This window comes from Urocampus carinirostris, chromosome 15 (assembly GCF_059441175.1).
Source record: "Urocampus carinirostris isolate Australia breed hairy pipefish chromosome 15, RoL_Ucar_1.0, whole genome shotgun sequence".
NCBI lineage: Eukaryota > Metazoa > Chordata > Actinopteri > Syngnathiformes > Syngnathidae > Urocampus > Urocampus carinirostris.
Window position 1 is genome coordinate 29,646,649 of NC_142363.1, and position 25,230 is coordinate 29,671,878.

The 25,230-nt window shown below is 42.1% G+C and overlaps 1 protein-coding gene across 2 annotated transcripts; it reads left to right on the top strand.

Moving 5' to 3' along the window:
- The first annotated feature begins 4,351 nt into the window (after window positions 1–4,351).
- On the top strand, window positions 4,352–24,764 carry arhgap5 (Rho GTPase activating protein 5). 2 transcript variants are annotated; one of them, XM_088353964.1, is made up of 8 exons: window positions 4,352–4,678; window positions 12,234–16,139; window positions 17,707–17,860; window positions 20,230–20,307; window positions 20,435–20,566; window positions 21,127–21,232; window positions 21,304–21,646; window positions 23,977–24,764. In XM_088353964.1, the coding sequence occupies exons 2-7, from the start codon at window positions 12,417–12,419 to the stop codon at window positions 21,626–21,628; spliced, it is 4,518 nt and encodes a 1,505-aa protein (XP_088210090.1). In that variant the 5' UTR covers window positions 4,352–4,678; window positions 12,234–12,416; the 3' UTR covers window positions 21,629–21,646; window positions 23,977–24,764. The 2 variants fall into 2 exon arrangements, with proteins under 2 accessions (XP_088210090.1, XP_088210089.1); XM_088353963.1 differs by having other exon boundaries at window positions 21,304–24,764.
- The last annotated feature ends 466 nt before the right edge of the window (window positions 24,765–25,230 follow it).

Consider the following 25,230-nt stretch of genomic DNA (forward strand, 5'->3'; position numbering starts at 1 on the left):
CTGCCTGATCTTCGTTGCAAACCTGTTTCCGGACCTGACTACGCTCCGTTCTGCCTGCCTGTTACCTGACCTGTTTTGCCCCGTTACCTGCCTGCCTCCTGCTTAATAAAATTAAATTCCACGCTGCTGTTGGTTTGGTTTTAACACAACACTCTATCAGGCGCACTACATTACTTGTAGCTCCTCCCTGCCACGCTAATTTTGGTATAGTACCATGAAATAGAAACCTGGACACGCCTTCAAAAATTCCAGATTGGGTTTGTTTTGTCATAGGTTATGAACTTGTAAAGTTATCTGCAAAGACAGCCCAAAGAAACCTTTGCTTCTTTGATAGCCTTAGATATGCCAAGAAACAAGAGTGGGGTGACATGTCGGCAACGGGAATCAGACGGAAAACGGGGCAGGATAGAGTCAGGAGTCAAAAGAGCTTGCCTTGCGTGTAGCTAATGTTCGCAGACGATCTGACGAATGTTGACAGGAAGGCGGGGGTTTAAAAAGAGGTCACCAGCCATTCAGGGTCCACGGCTGTTGGCACCAACGGAGCAGACTCAGGTGCCCAGCATCAGTAATCAGGACAAAATCTATTTCAATGTGGTACAGGTCTGCCGACTTTTTCATAGATCGCCTACATTACAAGGTTATTAGTGTCTTGTAACACATTGATGCCTGTCAAGACTAGAACGGAGACAGGACCCACTTGCGTTGCATTTCTCAGTTTTTTGGGAAGAAAGAGAAAGGGTTGCCCCCACGATCCGGTGATTGCTGGACGTGGGAAGCAGTTCGCTCTGATACTCGGATTGTGCTCCTAACGCGGAAGTGGATCTTCCGTGGCGAGTGATGGCGGTGTCGGGGACGTAAAAACGAGTCAGTAGCCGGGACAGGAGAGCAAAAACGTGGTCGGAAGTGAGTCGTAAGCCAGAATAGGAGAGAAGAAGTCCGGGACAAAAAGAGGTCAAAAGCTGGGACGGGAGAGTAGACGTGGTCAGGATAAAAAACAGGTCGAAGCCGAGGAACAGACATGAGCAAAAATCGGGACAGGTGGGAGTCAGGGTCGAAAAAGGCTTGCCTTGTGTTAACTGAGGTTCGCAGACGGACTGACTAAAGGGGACAGACAGGACTGGGTACAGGTACTGATCGGGAGCCAATCAGAGCCCGAGGCAGTCGGCGCCAAATTAGGCGGGCACAGCTGAGTCACATCAGTAATCATGACACAATTAAAACAAAGTATTGTTTTTGAAAATAAATAAAACATTCGCTAAATTATTCTTGAAAAAAATACAAACCAAAATATTCCCTAAAAAGCAATAATAGAAATTGGGGTATGGACAAACAACTCAACAAAATATTGAAAAAAATAATATAATCCCTTTTACATTATAACAATTGAGACCCTACACTAAAGTCTTTTGAGATACGTTTGTATATTAAAGAAGAAATGATACGGCTATGCTATCAAGAATAGGGATTAAAGAGTACCTCGCTGTTGTTTCAGCCTCCCTATTTGCACCACTTGTGATACATGGATACTGTAACTATGGTGGGCGTGGCTTACCACTCTGTTGGATTTATTAATTGATATCATTACCAGAAGAGCAATAATGCCTGGGAGAGGGAAGGAAGGTAAAGAAAGAGAAAGAATATGTCCACTTGATGTTGCCAAAGCCAGGTGCCTCGAACAAGACACTGTACTTGTATTTCTTTCTTTCTCTCTCTCTCACTCTCTCTCTCTCTCTCTCTCTCTCTCTCTCTCTCTCTCTCTCTCTCTCTCTCTCTCTCTCTCTCTCTCTCTCTCTCTTCTTTTCCTCCCTTTTTCTCCCATTCTCTGTCTCTTTCACTCTCTAAGTCTCTCCTTTTCTCTTCCTTTGATGCTCTTTGTCTCTTTCTCTCTCTGTGTCTTTTTAACTTCTTTTGCTCTAACTTTTTTCCTTTTCTCTCTTTTCTCTTTCTCTCTTCCTACCCTTCGCACTTTCTTTTCTCTTTTCTCTCCTTCTGTCTTTCTAATTCTCTTTGGATTTTTTTCTTCCTCTCTCTTTCTTTCCCCCTGTCTCACGACTTCTCTTTTTATCTCTTTTGTTTCTCACGCTCTCTCCCTCTCTCCCTTTTTTTCTTTCTTTGTTCCGCCCTCTCTCCTTTTCCCTCCCTCTTTCTCTCATTTCTTTATCTCTCTTTTTCTTTCTCTTTAATCAACAAGAATGTTCTATCGTGTGGCCCCCGGGTTAAAATGAGTTTGACAGTCACTGGATTGATAGCATGAGAGTAAGAAAATTCGAGAGACAATAACGGAGAGAGAATGAGAGAGTGGCCCATGAGAAATAGAACAAAAGAGGCTAGCAGAGACCATGACGGGGAGAGAAATATAAGTGAGGGAGAATGGATAAAAGGTGATTAGGGGCAAAACAGAAAGACAATGAAAATTAAGGAGACAAAACGAGAAGGGGAGAGAATGAGACAGGATAATACCAATAAGAGAGGAAGATAAAAGACATTAGGACTGGGGTGCCAAAGTAATGTTATCCCGGGGGCCACATGATAGATAAACCATTCTCTCGGGGGCCGGTCTTGGAAACGAATTACAGAAAGTGTGCCATAGCTGGAGGGCTGGGGATCTTTTTGGGGGCTCCCAATTAAATTATGAGGATAGATTATGATTATGATTCAGGGATGTAAGATTTGATTATAAACCTATTATTGAGGGTTTTTTCCTCAATATTTTTTCCTTTGCTCGGATTTAATTTCTTTTAGTGTTTATCAAGTGCGCACTTGTAATACTAAAAGTGAAACTATTAAATCAATTTCCACTATAGTTTATTTAATTGAGAGAAACTCATGCAGACTGGAAAGTGACAAAAAATAATACACTTCTGGAAAGACACCCGATTTAATATTGTCATGTCTCGACTTAAACCCAGACCTGTCAGTCCCCTGTTGTCAGTCCGTCTGCGAACCTCAGTGTATACTAGGCAAGCCTTTTTTGACTCTGACTCCCACCTGTCCTGTTTTTGCTCCCGTCTGTCTCCGGCTACGACCTGTTTTAATCCTGACCTCGTCTGCTCTCCCGTCCCGGCTTACGACCTCTTTTTGTCCCTGACTACGTCTACTAACCCGTTCTGGCTTACGACTCGTTTCCGACCCTGACCACGCCTTTCTCTCCAAGTCCCGACTACCGACCAGAGAAAGAGAGGGAGAGAGAGAAAGAGACATAGAACGATAAACAAGAGAAAGATGGATAGATAAGAGAGAGACATATGAAAGAAAGATAGATAGATAGATAGATAGATAGATAGATAGATAGATAGATAGATAGATAGATAGATAGATAGATAGATAGATAGATAGATAGATAGATAGATAGATAGATAGATGAAGAAAGAGAGAAAGAGAGAGAGAGAGAGAAAGAGAGATAGAACGATAAACAAGAGAAAGATGGATAGATAAGAGAGAGAGATATGAGAGAAAGATAGATAGATAGATAGATAGATAGATAGATAGATAGATAGATAGATAGATAGATAGATAGATAGATAGATAGATAGATAGATAGATGAAGAAAGAGAGAAAGAGAGAAAGAGAAAGAGAGAGAGAGAAAGAGAGAGAGAAAGATGGATAGATAAGAGAGAGAGATATGAGAGAAAGATAGATAGAGATAGATAGATAGATAGATAGATAGATAGATAGATAGATAGATAGATAGATAGATAGATAGATAGATAGATAGATAGATAGATAGATAGATAGATAGATAGATAAAGAGGAATATATATATATATATATATATAGAGAGAGAGAGAGAGTGAGAGAGAGAAGTATAAACAAGAGAGAGATGGATAGATAAGAGAGAGAGAGAAAGAGCGAGAGAGAGAGAGAGAGAGAGAGAGAGAAGGATAAACAAGAGAGAGATATAGAGATATATATGAGTTGGTTAGAGAGATAGATATGAGGGAGATAGATAGATGGAAGGATAAGAGAGAGACAGAGAGCGAGAGAGAGAGAGAGAGAGAGAGAGAGGGAGAGAGAGAGAGAGAGAGAAGGATAAACAAGAGAGAGCTAGAGATATATATATGAGTTGGATAGATAGATAGATAGATAGATAGATAGATAGATAGATAGATAGATAGATAGATAGATAGATAGATAGATAGATAGATAGATAGATGGATAAAGAGGGAGAGAGAGGTGAGAGAGAGAGAGATAGGTACAGAGCGAGATGGATATGAGACCGAAGAGCGAGAGAGCGTGAGAGAGAAAGAGAAGGAGCCAGAGAGAGAGAGGGAGAGGCCGAGTGAGAGAGAGTGAGAGAGAGGGAGAGAGACAGGGAGAGAGAGAGAGAGAGAGAGAGAGAGAGAGAGAGAGAGAGAGAGAGAGAGAGAGAGAGAGACGCCATTAGCGCTGCGCAGAACTCCCCATTCGCTCTCTCTCATGTCTTAAGTCGGCGGAGCTTCGAAGCCAGTCGACGTTCGATCAGCCGAAGCAGCGGCAACATAACCGAGTGACCGCGCGAGCGCCCACCCCCCGACGCCGCTCACCGCCCTCTGGGTGAATCTTTCCTTGAGGACACCTTCGAACCTGGATTACTGGACCTGTGTCTTTTTTGGTGGATTTCCCCCTTCTCCTTATTCCCTCAACGCAGGGGACATTTTTTAGGAGGACGTCGGAGCGACCATGTTGTTCCTTCTACTAGGTGGGTTGGGAATGTCTCCGGGCTGGGATTAATAAACCTCGGTTAGCCTGGGCTAGCCCAGCCGAACTCCTCGCGCAACTTCGACCGTCTGGACCTTTTTTGGGTTCTGGAACTGTTTTCGGGAAGAACCTCTCGAAGGTGTCCGGGAGTCGTCGTCGGTAGACGTTAGGGTCGCTTGGGCTGAAGCTGGAGGAGGTCCTGCCTCCGCTCCAGCTAAGCTAACGAGGCTAGCAGCTAGCTAACGTTAGCTGGTCGGGAAAGGTGCCCGTGGTTTTGTTTTCGACATTGTCTCTTTCAAAACGGAATGACATACAACTATTATCATGAATTGCTTAATTATAGTGTCATATTTTACATTATAAATAGGACAGTGGCACTCGTCTGCCTGGCTTTGACGCATTACCGGCTGTTTGAGTTAAGCAAGACTAAACTGATTTTAAAATCATATCATAGAAATCTTGAAACCTCATTTTTGGAGCGGTTTTATAAAATTGACTAACCAAACCAAAAATAATAGCCCATTGTTAGCTTGGATGTTTCCTTATTGCTTTTACCTGACCTGACCTTTGTAAGGTGTCACAGATCCCGGCAGCATATACTGTAAAAGTTAAGAATACTGTGATCTAGAAAACCCAAGTAGTTTGCTAACATACTTTTAGGGTGTTTTGATCATTTTGACAACCCAACTCTGGGTTAATCGTCCGCTGTCTGCTTTGATTGTTCCACATAGTTTGTACTGACCTTTTTGTAAGGTGTCACACATCGATCCTGACACCATATACCGTAAAAGTTAAGAATGCTCTCATCTAGAAAACCTAGTAGTTTGCTAACATACTTATAGGGTGTTTTGATCACTTTGACAACCAACCCCTGGGTCAATCATCCACTGTTTGCTTTAATTGTTCCAGATAGTTTGTACTGACCTTTTGTGAGGTGTCACAGATACCAATACGGGAACTAGGTACTATAAAAGTTAAGAACGCCCTGATCCAGAAAAATTAGAAGTCTGCAAATATCCTTTTTAGGCATTTTGATCATTTTGACAACCACACCCAGTTCATCGAGTCTGCTTTGATAGTTCTGAACTGTTTGTACCTGACCTTTGTCAGGTGTCACAGGTGCCTATCCCAGCTCCCGATACTGTCAGTTAAGAACTCTCTGAACCAGCAAAGTTAAACCTTAGGAGTCTGGAAACATGTTTTTTTCCAGTTTTTTTTAAATAATTTTGACACCCCAACCCAGAGTAGCTTTTACAGTTCAGGATTGTTGACAGCTGGCCTTTTGTAAGGTGTCACACTTACCGATTCGGCACCCATTACTCTATAAGTTAAGGACGCTCCGATCCAGGGAAGTTGGAAGTTTGTCAACCTTTCTTAAAAATACAACAAGTCAATTCATGTTTATTTTTATAGCCCTTAATCACAGAGTCTCAAAGGTCTGCACAGATCAAAGACTATTGCAAACTATTATTACAGACTATTATGACACCATCCCCTCATCTAAAACCTCCATGAGGGCAAATAATACACATAATAGCAACATAAAATATAGCTTATTTATACGCTGTAGAGTAGAAGTGTGTAATAAGCTTAGATTTAAACATTTCCACTGAGGTTGCAGATCGATTCTCAGGGGTAAGAGCATTCCACAGCACCGGGGCCGCGATTGAGAACGCTCTCGAACCTGCGGATCTCTTCTTGGCTCTTGGGATCACTAGTAGACCAGCGTTTTCAGAGCGAGGGCTCCGGACCGGAACATATGGGGAAATTAAATCTGAAAGATATAAGGGAGCAAGTCCATGCATGATTTTTGTATAATACCAACAGAACCTTAAAATCACACCTTAAGCTAACAGGGAGCCAATGCTGGTTAGCTAAAACCGGGGTAACACAAGATCAGTACATTGAAGTATAAGATCTTAGTTGTAATTCCGAGACATCTACTTAAATATGACGTTGCATAACCATAGAGAGCCCATGAAACCAGAAACTGAAACAAAAGCTTATCTGTGAGTGAATTTCTGATTCATATATTTGCTTTTCTTGATATGTTAGCTATTCGTCTTTGTTGAAAGTAGTGTGCATTGAATACAAAGAGATTAAAGACTTAAAGAGAAAGTCAAAAGAAAAATATTTGGATGGACGCGCAAGGTAGTGCTTGTAATTTGGCAGTTCATCAGAAATTGTGCAGTAAAGAATAGAATGATTACATTACCAACAACGGTGTGCAAAATAATAAATAAGATACAGATGTTGTTGTGAACCAGCATAAAAGAAAACAATTGATCGAATATACCAGCCAATTTTATTGTCCGCAATACACACTAAAGATAATTACAACTTACCATGTTGGTATTATATGCATAGGACTTTTCAAACCTTTTAAAAACAAGTCACCTTTGAAAATTAATTTGCATAGTATTCTTTTTGCAATAGTTAGTAATTGTATTTACTCCTAAAATGATACTGATATTCCTGCTCAGTGCACTAATATTTAGACAATATATACAGTAATTCCGTGTTTTTTTTTTTATATCATACCTGTGTACCACTGGCCTGCTTCCTTATTTCATATTCGGTATTGACCAAAATAATCTTGTCACAATATGAACATAACGCACTTAGTTCTGTGCATCCACTCTAGAATAATTATTCATTTTTATTAGAAACCATCGTGGTGTTACATTTTTTTTCCCGCTGTCTGTTGGATGCGCTGGGATTTTTGGTTGCATGCTTGCGCTAATCTCGTAGCATTGACTTGACAGTTTTCCTTCCGTCCCCGGTGACGCGTTTTCGGGCTTAACGGCGTTTAGTCGTTTTAAAAAGCAGCCTGCCAAAGTAAGTGAGACCCTAATCCGAGCAACCAATACGCTGAATGGGAATTTAAAGCTCTCCCGCAAACACACGGCCACACACTCATGCCCTTAAAGGCTTGGTACGTGCACAAGAATGTTTTAAAATCTTGAGTTTATTGGTGAAAGAGCGCTCACATAATGAGAAAAATCGAGGTTTGTACGGGTGCTTGAAATCCTTGAATTATAATGTTGTGTTTAGAAAAATTTAAACTGTTTGAATTTTGGGGGAAGTGTTGCCATGTTTTTCTCTCGTGAATTACAGCAGCTCCCATTAGTTTTGTATTTTCCTATGAAGTGTCATTGCCCCCTACGGGTCACGCCCAAGAGGAAGGGTACATGCTACACCTAAACAGGGAGCTATGAAATGTGTATTAGTGCAATAATTACCTATATGGCGAGAGATTTGTCTCAAAAGCGATCATATTCACAATTTACCCAAGATCTAAAACTCAAAGAAAACAAATTGCATATTTTAATTGCAGATATGTTTGTAGCTCTCAAAATGCTCAATTAATTTTTTTTCTTTTAATGGTAATGGGAAATTGAAAAATTGGCTTTGAAAGTCTTTAAAAAGTGCTTGAATTTGGCTGTGTAAAAGGTGTACAAACCAGGAAAAATGTCTCCGGAGGTCAGAAAATTCCAGATAAAAAAAAGTAATCGTTTGACAAAATTCGATAAAAAATATTTAGTAAATCAACACAACAATTCTAGATTAATAGCTTTTTCTTTAAATCATTTGTCTAATCGCAAATCGCTTCAATTGAGTTAATCGTGTTCAGCAATATTCTACAACAATTTGCCGGGATGCCCGTGGGCGCCAGTTTGCCCCCTTAGAACAACCTGAGTAGTCCTTGGACCAGTTTTGATAATAGCTCACCGGTAATGGTTCATTGTGACCTTCTAGGAAATTTACTTTGTAACTTGCATGGCATATCATTGAGATGAGCGTCTTCAAATACATGATCCATTCGTTCTAAAATCACCCTATAATTTGAATATGTAAATTAGTCAGCACCCTTCTATTAGGCATATGTTTTAGTCACTTACCAAGAATAGTATTACTGTATTTCTAATATTTACAACCTGAGATTAACCATTTAATAACAAAGTAACGACATAGTAATAACATGTTATTTTACAAATGCTAATCAAACTGGTGGCCCTGCGCTAGTATGTAACTAAAATGTATCTCTCAGCTTCAAGAGGCTTGGCGTTCTACATATCAAACTAAAAGTGAGGGAATCCTATCCAGGGTTTGAGACTTACATTTTGTCTTTGAAGATACGTGTCGGCGTTATGATTTATGGCAGCCATAACACATGTCGACACAGCAAAAACAAAACGGTCAGTCCGATTCGGGTCACTAAATCCAAATTGCTCTTATACTATAGAAAACTGCTTTGGGGGATGATACAGGGTATCAGATTGTGGGATAATAATATTCTGTATGTCTTGCAATGGAAGACGTCAGCCAACGACAAATCCCAGTGAAGAATGCGTCCAAGGAATGGAGACGTTAAGCTCATTCATCCACAACGAAGCTCAAGATATTTTTTGAAAAGTAGGCGAGAACTTTCCCGTCATTTTATTCTTCCTGACTCGAGAGATTTTATTTCTAAAAAAGGTCCCACGATTTTTACCCCATTTGCTCACTATGTCTTTACGAGGAAATCTCCTCCGGCTGGTGGGTTTGGACGGGGAGAACAGCAGCTCGCATGGGGCCTCCCTCGCCAAAGATGGGAAGCAGATGTTTGGTTTCGGCCGAGCAACTGGCAGGCTGCAGGAATGTCACGGCCAGAAACAATACCCTTCGTCATTTTCTCATAGCTGGCATTTTTTTTGCTCGCAACGACGCTCGTTGGGAGGACTCGCTCCACAGGGGAATTAATCAGCGACGTGTTAGTACACGCGAGTCAAAAGTCAACAACGCCCGTGGAAGGAACGGAACAAATACTGATAGTCGACAAATGGCGTGATAGGCGAAGGTGTCGGAAGGGGATGTAGAGATGAGTCCGTCAGAATAAATACAAGCTGCTTAAGCAACATATTCTTTTATGGACACCACGGAATGTTTACTTGATGACATCATCCGGTTCCGCTCAGCAGGTCGCGTGATAAATGCGAGACAACTTTTGCTGCACCTTGTTTGTATTTTTAGTTTGTTTTCACCCTTAAAGCATCCAATGAAATCAAACGCCACTGTTTTAGGTCCAAAAAGAAAGCTTTCTGAAATTCTAACCATTTTCTCTCCGTAATAATTGACGGTTGACAATTCCAAAGCCTTCTTTCTTTTGATATACAGTCTGTCCTATAACCACCTGTGTAAAGTGAATTTTAGTGAAGTAGGACCTATATACTAAACAGGGTTGGGTAGGGTTACTTTAACTTGATTACTTTCAAATACTTTTGGATTACTCCAATGCCAAATATGCTAATAAAAGACAAAAGAAACTAAATATGAATACAATTATGACTCACAACACGTGGTAAGCGTTCTCTCCTGGCTTTGATCTCTTTGATCTCTGGCAAAACTAACATAAAATGTGACAAAAACAAAATATAAATGAATCCAAACAGCTTGCCAACATCATTTTTGCCGTTCCATGTATTCCGTTACTCCCCAAGCCTGCACAAAATTTAGCCATTTTATTCATATTTAGTTTCTTTTGTCTTTTATTAGCATATTTGGTATTGGAGTAATCCTAAAGTAATCAAGTTAAAGTAGCCCTACCCAACCCTGATACTAAAGCATAACACAAGGAACCTGTTTACTATTGTGCATTAATGCTACTCATCCGTGATATTCCAATGCTCTAAAGACTTGTGCTAGATGAATGATACACAATAACTGGCTCACTCGCTCTACAAGCCTCTTGTATCTTGGTTGATTTCTCTAGGTCATTTCCATTGTATTTTCTTCCCCCACGGCAAAAATACCACAGTCCCTGTTTAATGAACGCAACAGTGGTATTCAGCCATCAACGTTTCTGGCAAGCCACGAATGAGCACAGTTAGAATCAGAATTTCTATATTTCCGTTGATGTCAACTTTGTGAAACATTGTATGCAACCAGATTAGACATGGCCCTCCAAGGTAAAATAGATAAGACTATCAGGATGAATAGGCAAAAAAATAGTTGCAACATAGTGCTTGAAAGTTAAAATGATAATGCAACTAATGCAATGAAGAATAGTGCATTGTAACAATAGTGCAATGAAAAAAGTGCAATAACATTTAGCAGCAGCAAATTGGAAAAATAAATATTCTAATTTACAATATATATATATATATATATATATATATATATATATATATATATACAATTTTATTTTCTGTTTCGTGCAATAGTATATATTTTTTAGTTTGTAAACGAGAGTGAACAAGCACAGTACTTTGATTTTGATGACTTACACGAATGAAATCATCTTTTTTTTACTGTCAAAAGTTGAATGGTTAATTGTCATACACATAAACGCATCGCCCGTGATCAGATTCCTTGCAAACAACATGTATACAAGGCTATTCATTTGTCACTAGCCATTTAAACAACTCATTTGTATTGCTCCAATCAGTGCCAAGGAAACCGAAGGCCGTTCTCCAATCTGTGTGTACTATCGTCTTTAAACTGAGGTTATAATTCCGCGAAATACGTATCTAATAGAAAGAAAATCTAATGCACAGAGGACGCAAAATTCCAATCGGCGAAATGTTGAGGGAATTGTCTTGGGTTTGGCTTCCATGTTACGGTTAGGGGTTTTAATTTGGATTTTTTTTTTTAAATGTGGCAAAGGGGTTGACAACACCATTTTCTGTGGTAAAATATTTTCGAAGACAGTGATTAATTTTGCCTCATAAAGCCTTTAATGGCATATCAGCTTACCTTTTTTTTCTTTTTTCAAGAGCTTAAGTGGAAACGGGGGCGAGAGTTCCCATTGGCGGTGAATCCGCTCCTCCTCCCCCTCGAAAACCTCATTTCTCACTCCTCAGTGTAGTGATTCCGCTCACAGATGTAATTTGTTGGCGCATGCAGTCAGATTGGCACGCTGTTGTGAAACAGTGGAATGATCATGGTCATCAATCACACGCTTCCTGCTGTGTCACGGAGGCGAATCTGCCGGACCTCAACGGATGCAAATGATCCGGTTTCCGATGCGTTCCGTTTCTGTAATGCGTACCGCGCTTTACATTGCGGCAAACGCGATCATAGATATGCGCTCCAATTTGGTCAGTTTCTCCGTTTGATTCTCACAAATCATTTCTAGGTCAGTGGCTGTCAAAGGGCCGCACACAACTGCCATTTTTATCTTGCTTGCTGCAGTTTTTTTTTTCCAACGCACGACTGATACTTAGGAAAGGGAGCAGTGTTTTCTCATTTATCCGGTTTTGATATAGTGACGCAGATCATTTATATTTATTTTAAATCATATATCCCACCTGATTTGGGGAAAGAACAGTACAATATCTGACCAACGTCTTACTTGAACATAGATATTAGTTTAAAAAGCAACATGTTAATGGCTTTGACTATTGTGGGTTCGCAAGAGGTGTTTACCGGCTGTTACTAAATGATAATTAAGCTTAATGTGATATTAATGCAACCGATTTGTTTCTTACATCCCTATGGCAGCAGAAACAAGCCCATTGTGTGTAAAGCATGTGAGCATTTGTCTCTTTGTTAATTATGCATGCTTTTTCTTACAGGCAGGTGATAGAGGGAGTAACAGGCCTTCGTCTGCCAGCTCCAAAGAGATACAGCAGGAACGTGAAACCAGGCGATTTCCAAAATCCAAAGATGGAGGTGCCGGTGTGCCACTAATTGGAATGATATCTTAAGAGTTTTCCTGGCAGCGAGCGAGTCAGCAATGAACGGGGGGATATAAAACAATGGCCAAGAACAAGGATGTGCGGCCCCCTACATTCGCTGTCAGCGTGGTTGGCCTCTCCGGGACGGAGAAAGACAAGGGAAACTGCGGTGTGGGCAAGTCGTGCCTTTGCAACAGATACGTGCGTCCCAACGCTGATAACTATTACTCAGAGCACACGTCCGTGCTGAGCACAATCGACTTTGGTGGGCGTGTGGTGAACAATGACCACTTTTTGTATTGGGGCGATGTTTCCCCCAGAGGGGACGAGGGACTGGAATGTAAAATCCAAGTTATTGAGCAGACGGAGTTCATCGATGACCAGACGTTTCAGGCGCACCGGAGCACGAACATGCAGCAGTACAGCAAACGGGCGGCAGTCACCAAGCTTCACTCTGCAGAAAAGCTCATGTACATTTGCACGGACCAGCTGGGCGTAGAGCAGGATTTTGAGCAGAAGCAAATGCCAGACGGGAAGCTGAACATCGACGGCTTTGTGCTGTGTGTCGACGTCAGCAAAGGCTGCAACAGAAAGTTTGATGACCAGATGAAGTTTGTCAATGGTCTCTACTCTCAGATCGCAAAGTCCAAAAAACCCATCGTGGTTGCTGCTACCAAATGTGATGAGTTAGTGGAGCAGCATTTGAGGGATCTTCACACTTTTGTGGCTAGCAAAAAGAACCTCGTCCTCGTTGAGACATCTGCTCGTGCCAACGTCAATGTAGAGCTTTGCTTTAGCACTCTCATCCAGCATCTGGATAAGACGAGAGGCAAGCCAAAAACTGTGCCATACTTAGAGGCTTATAAAATCCAAAGGCAGCATGTGGTCTCGGTAACGGAGGGTTTTGAGAAGCTCATGTTGCAAATGGTGAGAGATTATCATACCACCTGGAAAGATGTAGTAACTAACATGAAGAGAATCCCTGACTATGAGGAATTCATCACCTGGGAGGGCTCCAGGAAGGGCAGGGCCATGTTCTCAAAGCACATTGCACAGTTGAAACAAGAGCACATCAAAAGGAGACGAGAGGAGTATCTGACCACCCTACCCAAGACACTCAACAACCTGCTGAGTCGCTTGGACGAGGTTGAACACCTGACGTGGGACGAAGCGCAAAGCGTCATCCGCAATCGCCCTGATTTCCACTGCTGGTTCGTAGTCTTGGAGCACACACCCTGGGATGAATCGGACCACATCGACAACAGTGACCGGCGTATACCCTTTGACATCCTGAACACCCCTGATGGTGAGAGGATTTACCTCAACCACGTCCAGCATTTGGTTTTGGAAAAGAGGAGGCTGGACATGAAGGACAGATTCAAGAAAACACTAGACAGGGTTCATTTCATAAGTGCTGGGCAGCCTTGGGAGGAGGTCATGTGCTTTGTTATGGAGGATGAAGCCTACAAGTTCATCACAGAATCAGATAGGAGGGATGTTTACTGTAGACACCAGCAGGAAATAGTTGAGAGGGCCAAAGAAGATTTTCAGGAAATGCTTTTTGAGCATCCTGAGCTCTTCTACGACTTGGATCTAAACACCACGCCGAGTTATGACAAGATGAGCGAGATACACGGCGTGCTCAACGAGGAGCCCAGATACCGGGCGCTACAAAGACTGGCTCCAGACCGAGAGTCTCTTCTCCTCAAGCACATCGGCTTTGTTTACCATCCCACCAAAGAGACGTGCCTGAGTGGTCACAACTGCGTGGACCTAAAAGTGGAGCAGGTTCTCGCCAACAGGCTAATACAGCGGGACCATGGCCGCTCCGACCTCTATTACAACAGTGCCAACATAGACAAGTTAAATCTCTGCCTACTTGGAAGGGAAGGCCTTTCCCAGGAATTGGCCAATGAGATCCGGGCTCAGTCCACAGACGATGAGTACACCTTGGATGGCAAAATTTATGAGCTGGAGCTTCTGCCTGTGGATGTCAACTCCACATTGCTCCACAGCCATACCTGGGTGTCTACGTTCAAGCCACATGGCTGCTTTTGCATCTTCAATTCAATAGAGTCCCTCAATTGCATTGGTGATTGCATCAGCAGGATCCGAGCAGAGATCCCTCCAAGCAGGAGAGAGAAATTTGCTCCTCCGCTCCCGTTTATCCTCATCCTGGCTAATCAGAGAGACAACGTCTGTAAAAACATACCCATCCTGCGACACCAGGGCCAGCAGCTGGCCAACAAGCTCCAATGCACCTTCGTGGACATTCCTTCTGGTGCCTTTCCACGCAAGTTCACAGAATTTCAAATCAAGCAAGGGCTGCGAGCTGTCCTTGATGGGCTCAAGCAAAATTTTGATGTCCTGTCACCACTGCCCTCCATAAAAGACATTTCGGAGGCTGACCTCCGGATCGTTATGTGTGCCATGTGCTGGGACCCCTTCAGCATTGATCTCATTCTCTCGCCCTTTCTGGAGTCGCACTGCTGTAGCGCCGGGCAGCTGGGCCAGCCCAACACTTTGGTATTGGACAAGATCATCGGAGACAGGAGGAGGAGGATTCAAGTCACAGTCCTCTCCTACCATTCCGCCATCGGCGTCCGCAAAGACGAGCTAGTGCACGGGTACATTCTGGTCTATTCGGCCAAGCGCAAGGCGTCCATGGCAACGCTTCGTGCCTTCCTGGCTGAGGTCCAGGATGTGATCCCGGTACAGATGGTCGCCATCACAGACAGCCAGGCAGACTTTTTTGAAAATGACAGCATTAAAGAGCTAATGACCGAAGGGGAGCACATTGCCACTGAGATTACCGCAAAGTTTACGGCGCTGTACTCGCTATCACAATACCACAGACAGACGGAAGTTTTCACTCCTTTCTTCAACGAGGTGATGGAGAAGAAATCAAACATTGAGAGGTCCTTCTTATGTGACAGTTCATCAAGAGAGGGCACCACTGGGGCCAGCGAAGACCTCTTCCAAACCCCACCTTACAGCCTCTCGCCGGCCTACAACACATACTACCCAGAGTCCGACGACGACAATGAAGCTCCCCCACCATATAGTCCCATTGGGGATGATGTTCAGCTTCTTCCCACTCCTAGCGAGCGTACCAAGTACCGCATCGACCTGGAGGGCAACGAATATCCGGTCCACAGCACACCCCTGAGTGACCACGAACGTAACCACAAAGTGCCACCCCCCGTTCGGCCCAAGCCAGCGCTCCCCAAGCCTAATGTGAAAAAGTTAGACCCCAACTTGCTGAAAACCATTGAAGCCGGGATGCGGAGCAACCGCCGGATGCTGCGCGGGCCCACGACCCACCCAAACGAGTTGGGGACTTCGGAAAACTATGCTGATCCCGCAGACACACTGCTAAGGACCAGGGGCTTCCAGCACGATGACATTTACGCCGAGCCGGAAGACACACACAACCGCCTGGTGAAAGTCCGTAACTCGTTCGGCCTCCACGGGGGAGCTGAGGAAGAGAATGGATACGACCGCAAGTCCCAAGGTGGACGCAGGCCTTCCAAGTACAAACATCGCTCTAAAATTCTCTTCAGCAAAACCAAGGCCTACCAAAGACGCTTCCACTCGGACAGCGAAGGCGACGAGACAGGCCCTGCCACGCAGAAGAAGAAAAAGGGACGGGGCCATCGGGGCAGCGAGGAGGACCCCTTGCTGTCTCCTGCAGACCCCTGGAAGGGCGGTATCGACAACCCCGCGATTACTTCTGACCCTGAGCAGGAAGACAAAAAGATGAAAAAGAAAAAGACGTCCAAAATGCCAAAAGAGTCAAAGAAGGTGAGTCCAGTTTTTTCCTTTATTATTTTCATTCATATGATTTTGATTTTTAACAAAACTTTTTACGCGAATAACAAGAATCAGAAAAACAATCCACAGCTGATAAAATTGTTTCAGACGCTACATTTCATCTACTAAATGACTCATGCTCGTTGGTGTGACCAACTGTTTAAAAGCGTGCTAATTGAGAGACAAACTGCCCGGGGCGCTAAAGAGCCATCATGAATGGCCGCAATTGTGGGGATTTTTCCTGACATGCTGTGTTGAATGAAAGTTTAAGGGTCATATGTGGGGTGAAGTGTCCCATCACTTTCTGGGTTTGTTGCATCTCGAGAAAACCCAATTTTAATTTTAAATTAAACTACTTGAGGGATGGTCGATTGCATTTTTGTCCTTTTTAGGCTTGTCCTATCAGGGGTCAAGTTAAACCGCAGCATGCTGTCTTTTCCATCTATGTCTGTAAGCTTTCACTGTCCTCACTTGCTACATGTTAGAGCTTCCTTTTTGCTTTCTTTCTCAGAGGCTCCATACTTATAACCTTAGTTGTTACGATTCCCCCTTAAAAGAATGTGTGCTTTGAACAGTTTGAAATGAAGCCGTGAAGGTTTCACTCCTCAGAAATTTACCGTACGACTCCATATGAGACATCTTTTTAGTCCTCGGTTCTTCACCCTGAAAACTTGATCTATAACCTACTCCTATTTTGTTTTCCCTTCCTTCATCTTTCCCTCTTCCCTCTGTCGCGTCCTCCTCTTCAAATCGGAGTATTCCTCCTTGTCCTCATTTTTTATTACATTTCTTTGATGTACTATTTCTTATGAACTTCTCCCTTGTGCCTCTCCTGTCTCCAGTCTCCACATTTTTATTTTCCTCACGTGTCTTTTTTTTTGTCATTTGTCCCACATTCCAATTTGATTTTATCTCGTTCCCATTGCTCCTATACTTTAATCATTTTTGGAAACATAACCAAATAGTCCTCAAAAATCATAGGCGAGTGCAGATATTTTGTGCCAAGGGGCAACATCATTTTTTTTCCCGAGACACAGATGGACAATAAGGAATGTCAAATATGTTAGTGTACTGATAACATTTTCTTGATTATTAGTTCCGTAGAGGAGTGGTTAGCACTTTTGCCGAACACGCTAAAGGTCCCTGGTCGGAGGCCGAGTGGAAACATTTGTTGGCCTGGAAAGGGATGGGCGCCACCAGATTGTACTTGCCCAAGAAACACCACAGGAAATTGTGCCCCTAAGAGCCTAGTTGTTAAGGGATCCACCCACACACTTAACTAGTACTGAATTATATATTTTTTTCGGACCAGATGTTTTTGGCCTGATTCAGCAGTGTTTCACAATTTTCTTGTATTTATTCATGTCATCTTTATAAATACACATTTACTTATTTTAGTTTTCTAAGTTATTTTTTTACCAATGAATGTTATTTTACCTGCTTATGAATTATTATTTTTTTCATTGATCTAAATATAAATCAAAAGTTCATGGACTAGAAAAAACTGATTTGTCTTGTTTTCCTTTGAGATTTTCTAACTTGTTTTTTTTGGGGTCAGGCCAAATCGACAAAGGCGCCCAAGCCACTGTACCCGCCCACACGTCGAACATGGGATAGCAACTACTTCGGCGTCCCACTACACCAACTGGTGAAGCCCGAGCAGCCGATCCCACTTTTCATCGAGAAGTGTGTCGACTACATCGAACTCACAGGTATAGACCGTCATTCTATCTCACAAGACCATTTTTCTTTCCAAAAGGAGTGACGTAACGTCCATACTTGGTACGTCCATTTTGGGCGAGCGGCGATGTGCGTAAATCAGGATTTTCTAATTGTCTACTCCCATGTAACGCCTGCTGTTATTGCACAATATACAAGTTCACTTTTGAATCATCAATGGGCGTGCGTCAAGCAGCTGAGACAGTCTGTCTGACATGCCCCATCATGTTTAGGGTTTTGAATTGTGTCCAATTGTAGCTGGTGACACCGGATTGGTTGATTTTGGGAATATACGTCTGGCATGGTACCCGTAGCCTGGGAGATTCCAGTGTGGAGTCACGCAGTTATTGAGAGTACGAGAAACCTGGAACGCTGTCATCACCGGCATTTACTCATGAGTCATCAAGATGAGCCTTTTATCAAACATTATTCAAACTGTATTTGTCAATACAGTGTTGCAAAAGGAAAATGTGCCTTCTCACGCGCTTGCTTTAAAACTTACAGGTTTTCTAAAAAGGAGATTTGAGCTTAGGTTTCAGTTCAGTCTTTTAGTCACTCAGTGTTAAGACTAACCGATTGGTACTTTTTTTAGGACATAACACATTTTTGTGGAGCACAAGCGCGATGCTGTTTGCAGCATTACTGTCTTGTACATAGACCCCTCGGTACTTTGCGCTTTAGTTACCGCTGGTTTATTCCTTTGTGAGAATTAAGTCAAGTCATGTTTATTTGTATAGCCCTTAATCACAAGTAGTCTCAAAGGGCTGCACAGACCGCAGATAATGGCAAACCACAGACTATTATGACACCATCCCCTGATCTAAAACCTACATGAGGGCAAATAATACACAGATATGGTCAACATAAAATATAGTTTATTCATATGCTATAGAATAGAAGTGTGTTTTAAGCTTAGATTTAACAGATGCTTCCTGCACCACCGAGAAACGTTTGGGCAGCGAAGATTCATGCCGATCGGCCAGCACCTCTTGACTTTTGATCTCAGATGCCAATTAATATCATAGCGTCTTTCATACTGTACTGTGACCGTGCACCTGCTCTGTGTTCTTCTGCGTCTCACTAAGAAGAGTTTGTGTCCCGCTCTTTTCGTCATGCCACCTAAATAATGTATTGCTCTCTTGCTCCCTCTCAGTCGGCAAGGCTTTTGATCAAGGTAAGGCCCAAACAACCCCAAAAACATCGACTATCGTAAAATTCGGACTATAAGCCGCGCTTTTTTCCCGAAGCTTTCAACACTTTCAAACTGGTCGTGATGTTTCTGTTTTAAGTACGTTTTAAATGGTATCATATCTTAAATCGTAGGAGTTTAAGTTTTCCAATGACATGTGGCATGACATATTTCAGTGACTGCTGACATCGTACAGACACGTATTTTTTTATCAAGTCCGGAACATTAAGGGATTATTGTACCATATATTATTAAAACTCTTTCTGTGTACCGTCTTTTCTTTGTAAATACCTCATGTTTCAATGTGGGCACCTGCGGCTTATAGTCAGGTGCTGCTTATGTATGCACAAAATATGTTATCCTTTAGAAATGTACTGGGTGTGGCTTATAATTAGGCGCACCTTATAGTCAGAATTTTATGGTAATTTAAAATACATACTGGGTTTCAATTTGTTCTTTCTCTCTCTCACTTTCATTGTTGGTAAGTCCGTTCTAATAAAGACCGCCTAAAAAAAAAAGGTACAACACCACTTAGCCAATTTTCACTTTTCAAGGTTGGTTCTGGTCCCTATTAATCGTGAAAACAGAGGGATTTTGCATTGCCTTCTTCCACCTGCAGCCACAAGTTAGAGGTCATTCACCTCAAATGGTGTTTTTTATTGATTTATTTTTTTAATCCAGTCTGCAATCTTCCAATATTGTTGTGCTCTGCAAACACATCCCCTCAAAAAATGTTGTTTGCAGTGACAGCCCCTTTTTTTTGTGCTTTTTGAAACCCTGATTTGACTAAAATAGTAAACTGTCAAAGCAGTAGCCAGCATCCGTCTGGCACAGTTGTTTCTGTTTTTAAAATAGAAATTTGAAGATTGACTGTTAATCATTTGGGTATGCTATGACAAAATCACCATAATGATTCTTCCTATTTTGTTTTTTGGGGGGGGGGAGAATTGAGTGTTATTTCAGATATGACCAAGTCATACATCAATCCCAATCAATATACACAGCTCACCTAAGAAAGACTTGTTTTTGTCCTGTGATGATAATTCTTGCTGAGTTGCTAAAATAGGATACACGCATAATAAGCTAAATCACGACCGTAAACACTAACCTGATCATTCAATTTGTCGCTGCTTAGTTTTCCATTTTGACACTTCAAACCCTGCGTGTTCCCAGGATTGACCACGGAAGGCTTGTACCGGGTCAGCGGCAATAAGACGGATCAGGACAACATCCAGAAGCAGTTTGATCAAGGTGACACAGACACACACTCAACAGTGCTGTACATGCAAATGTTGAGTCGCTACAAAATATTTGAGTCAGCTGGCACGCCGCCTTGCAAAGTGTCTTGTGGAGTGACGTGCTGTCTTTGTGTGAGCAGACCAGAGCGTGGACCTGCTGGCGCTTGACGTGGCCATTAATGCTGCGGCGGGAGCGCTCAAGGCCTTCTTCGCTGACCTACCAGACCCGCTCATCCCATACGCACTCCATCCTGAACTGGTCCAGGCTGCAAGTAAGAATGCTAGCGTTTGACAGTCCATCCATCCATTTTCTGCACCGCTTATCCTGCTGGAATATTTACTCCAAAACACAGGAAAGTGCTGACAGTTAAGAAAAATCCACCTAAAAGGGTGTGCCAATTTGGTTAATAAAATCTTAATTTCTATTGTAATTGTTTTATGAAATGAAAGTGTTTTGAAACCACTAGAGCAATGTTTTTCAACCTCTTTTGAGCCAGGGCACGTTTTTTTTACATTGGAAAAATTTCACGGTACACCACTAACTAAAAATGTTGTAAAATGACACTGAACAGTATGTTTAATTACAATATAATTTATTATCCCGTTTTTACAGCACAGACACTTGACAATGACATAATATTTGCAGAAAATGATTAATAAATGTTTTATAAAATGTTAAAAAGTGACATTGGGTAATTTCTCACGGCACACTAGTGTGCCGCGGCACAGTGGTTGAAAATCACTGCACTAGAGCATGTGGTATCACACACACTGGTCTTTTTTCCAGATGATTGCTGATTCTAACCATTTTTGTTTCCTTGTGTGTCCAAAGAACTGATGGATTACACGGAACGCCTGCAGGCCCTCAAGGAAATTGTCAACAAATTCCCCCCTGTCAACTATAACGTCTTCAAGTACATCATCACGCACCTTAACAGGTAACACGCACACAACAATTTGGGCATCTGGCAGCATGTAAAGCAAAACGGCATCTTTTTCTTTGTCGCAGGGTGAGCCAGCACAGTAAGAGCACGCTAATGACGGCGGACAACTTGTCTATCTGCTTCTGGCCCACGCTCATGCGGCCCGACTTTGAAAACAAGGACACGCTGTCCAGCACCAAGCTCAATCAAGCTGTCGTGGAAGCCTTCATCGTGCAGAGCGACTACTTCTTCCACGGCGGAGAAATAGTCCGCAGCGAGGACTACGGCGGCAGCGCACCCCCACCGCACTCATGCCGCGATATGGTGGAGGCCCTGCTGCCCTTGCAGCTGCCGCCACCCCTGCAGCCGCAGCAGATCCAGCACACGTTGCCCCCGGAGCCCCTCGTTTGAGCCCTCATCACCCGAAAGGTGATTCCCCCTGCCATCCAGCACCAAAAGAAAATATAAAAACTGAACCTATTTGCCGCATATTGATAAACAGGCTACATGATTGACAGAGAAATGTGTGGAATTCCCTGAAAATGGATAAACTGTTCTCCTCAATACCTTTTGACAAAGATCTTCTAATAGTGAATTTGCAATCAACTAAGTAAATGCAGCAGTAACTTACATCATTTAAAAGAAAAAAAAAGGCAAGTCGTATTTATTAGTATAGCCCTTAACCTCTTAACCTTCCGGCGGTCCATTGCACTGATGAGAAGCAAATACATGTCTGTAAGATGTCATTGAAAATATGTCATGCCACATATCACTGAAAAGCTTTGGGATTCGAGATATATACCATTTCAAAACATACTCATTACAGAAACATCACGATCAGTCTGAAACAAGATACCGGAAAACTATAAAGCCAAGATAGCTCACCAATAACGTCACCTGGTAGAAAGCTCATGAGATGATTCTCTGCAAATTGGACTTCCAAGACCATTCAGTGAATCCAACTGTGTAAAATATTTACTCCAAAACACAGGAAAGTGCTGACAGTTAAAAAAAATCCACCTAAAAGCGTATCTGCATCGTTGGACGTTCCTTGATGCAATCTGTCTAATTCCTGTTTACAAATAAACAGAATCATAAAAATTATTTCCAACAAGGCCGTTAGCATCTGACCTTTTAATCGACACTACTTTCGTGCAATTGCAGGCTTTGTTTTCATGGTTCCCAGCCCGATTTAGCCTTGATAAAACGGACATTGCCTCCTTTAGTGCAGAGTATCTTAATGTAGTAGTGACCGATTCAAATGATGATTGACTGTTTGGTTAGCCAATGAATTTTTAAAAGAATGATATGCTAGTGTATTCAAATTAAACCCCAAACTAAACATGCTTAATGCCACTCTTGGTTCATTTTTACGCACCATTATTACGCTTAAGTGTGCACAATAGTGATGGAGACTCAAAAGGGGAAGTCAAACATGTACAACTCTTTTCCACTATCTAAAAATTGGCCAAAGTATCATAAACAGCCGCAGAGGTTTTAGTGCTGTAAACTGGTCGTCATCAAATGGCCAATTTTGGAAACACCTAGACCTACCCTTAGAAAAATGTTTAGTTTTTAGATTGTTATCAAATTTGACAAGGTACCTGGTAAGGCTTCAAGCTACTGTCTCACCTGTTTTATAAGCTAAGATTCCCATGTTACACTCATCTGCAGGCATTTGATTGCACTTCCAGTGAATATCTCAGTTTGGACAAAACGTCAGCGCCTTACCTTTCAACCGATACCTCTTGGTACATCTTGGATTGGGATTTTAGGCAAATTTTGCAGGAAAGTTAAAGGGTTAATCATAAAAAGACTCCAAGGCTGCACAGACCACCATTACAAATTCCCCTGATCTGAAACATACATGAAGGAAAGGAAAAAGTCGTAAATCTCTGCATAAGGAAATCATTTTTGGGGCGTTACATTTTTAAGAAGTGTTCTTAAGAAAGTCGATATTTGTTTTAAAATAAGATCGAAAAGTCTTGTTCCAATTTTTCAAAATTAGCCAGAATGATTGTAAAATTATTCAAGCCTTCACGTTGGAGTGTTTCATAAAAGCACAAATATATTGAAAACTATTGATAACTCAGTCACTAATATTTTGCATCTCTACATCAGAAGTTGTTTGAGTCAATTAGATAGGATAAACAGGGCACCGATGTAATGTCTTTTATAGTTTAACGAACACTTAAAATACGAAGCGAAGACACCAGGAATATATATTGATCTGACAAGATGAACAGGAGAGAACCGTAAAAACCCTGAAGACTGTTCTAAAGGTCCCCTCCTGAGCCCCTTTATTTTATTAAGAATCTCCAAGGTCACATTGAGTAGATCTACCTTAGAGGGTGTGGGGATCAAGGAACGGCAAAATGATTGGCCTTCCTCGCACAATCATGGGTGGAGACTAACTACAATAATACAATGACCATGATACAGACAGTTACCACAAATAGAACAACCCAGACCTTAGAAGTATTCTTCATAGCAAATATTCAATAATGGTTAAAATAGAACAACCCTCACTTTATGAGCATTCTCAGTTCAATCGTGTGGCCTGTTTTTCGATTGTTTTTTGTTTTTTCCCGAGCCTAAAATTTAAAACATGACAAATCCATATATATTTTCTTTAGTCTTGAGTTATTTTCCTTTTTCGATGTTTTTTTTTCTACTTTTTTAACGGTTGCTAAAGGAAAAAAATCGAAGGAACATGATGCCACTTTTTGGACTCTATTTTTTTCCATCCCTTTTTTGAGGTGGGCTGGAAAACTGCACTTGATGCTCTTTGGAGTCAAGGATCAACTACCTGATGCCCGCCTCCTCACCAGGTTACAAACAAAAAGGGAAAAAAAGCCCGTCTTCCTCAAGGTCTTGACATTTCTGCACAGGAACCTCATCATCATCACATTTAGAGAAGACGACAATTAGCCCTTCATTTTTGTTTTTTTTGCTATCTTTCTATGTGCTTTCATGTGTGTAAGTGTGTGTGTGCGCGCGGATTTACGAGGGATAATGTGACATCCAGTAAGGGAGAAACTGACAAACTACTACCAAACATAACATTTTCATGTTATATTTTTAACGAGTGAAAGTCCAGTTCATGTTAAGGTTCAGTTTTAGTGGAATCTGTTTTTCTGTTTTTCTTTTGTTTTTCTTAAATGTCCGATTGCTAAATAGGTATAATACATTTATGAAACAACAAAAATACCCCAGGGGTGGGCAAACTTTTTAAGGTGGGGCCATGTTGGATTAAAAATATGGCAGGAAGGGGAACAAAGGAGATGGATCACATTTTTTTGTAAGCCGATACAGAAACTTCAATATCTTGGTAATACAAGACGAAAAGGCTGATCTAGACCAATCCAGGAGCACATTTTTAGGGTTCTTAGGTATTTTTTTACATTCTATCCACAAAAAAAGTAAACTGCACTCATGCGACCACGTTCCTTTATCTCCGATTACATATTGGTTTGAAAGGAAACTAGCAGAGCGCACTTTTGTCTGGGCTGGTGTTTTTTTTTGCCGTGTTCCCGTCTAAAATGATGTGCAATCGTGCACCACGAGCCATTACCCCCAATCCCATATACCTGCGAGCGGGGACTGGTGGAAAGCACTTTTTTCGAGAGGCGTGCTGTTCTTGCTCGCCTTAAAAGAAATCCACGGTTGTAACCGGGATCAATTATCCCCAGGTCAACATTTTGCTGAGAGCGAACATTTGTGTCATGCGTGCTCTTTTTTTCTGCCCTAAGTGAACTGCACTTGGCCGGCTAAGATCCATTCTCCCCAATTCCATATTACCTGGATCAGGCAATGGTAGAATTTTTGAGACATTGCTATTGTGGCCTGCCAAAAATGAAATGCATGTTTGTGACTGCAATCCATTATCTATAGTCCACTATTGACGAGTGTGGGCGCCGAAAGAACAAATTTGTATGAGTTTCGGCTACGGTCAGCACGGTGGCGCAGTGGTTAGCGCCTGTGTGGTACAGTTCTGAGGTCACGAGCTCAAA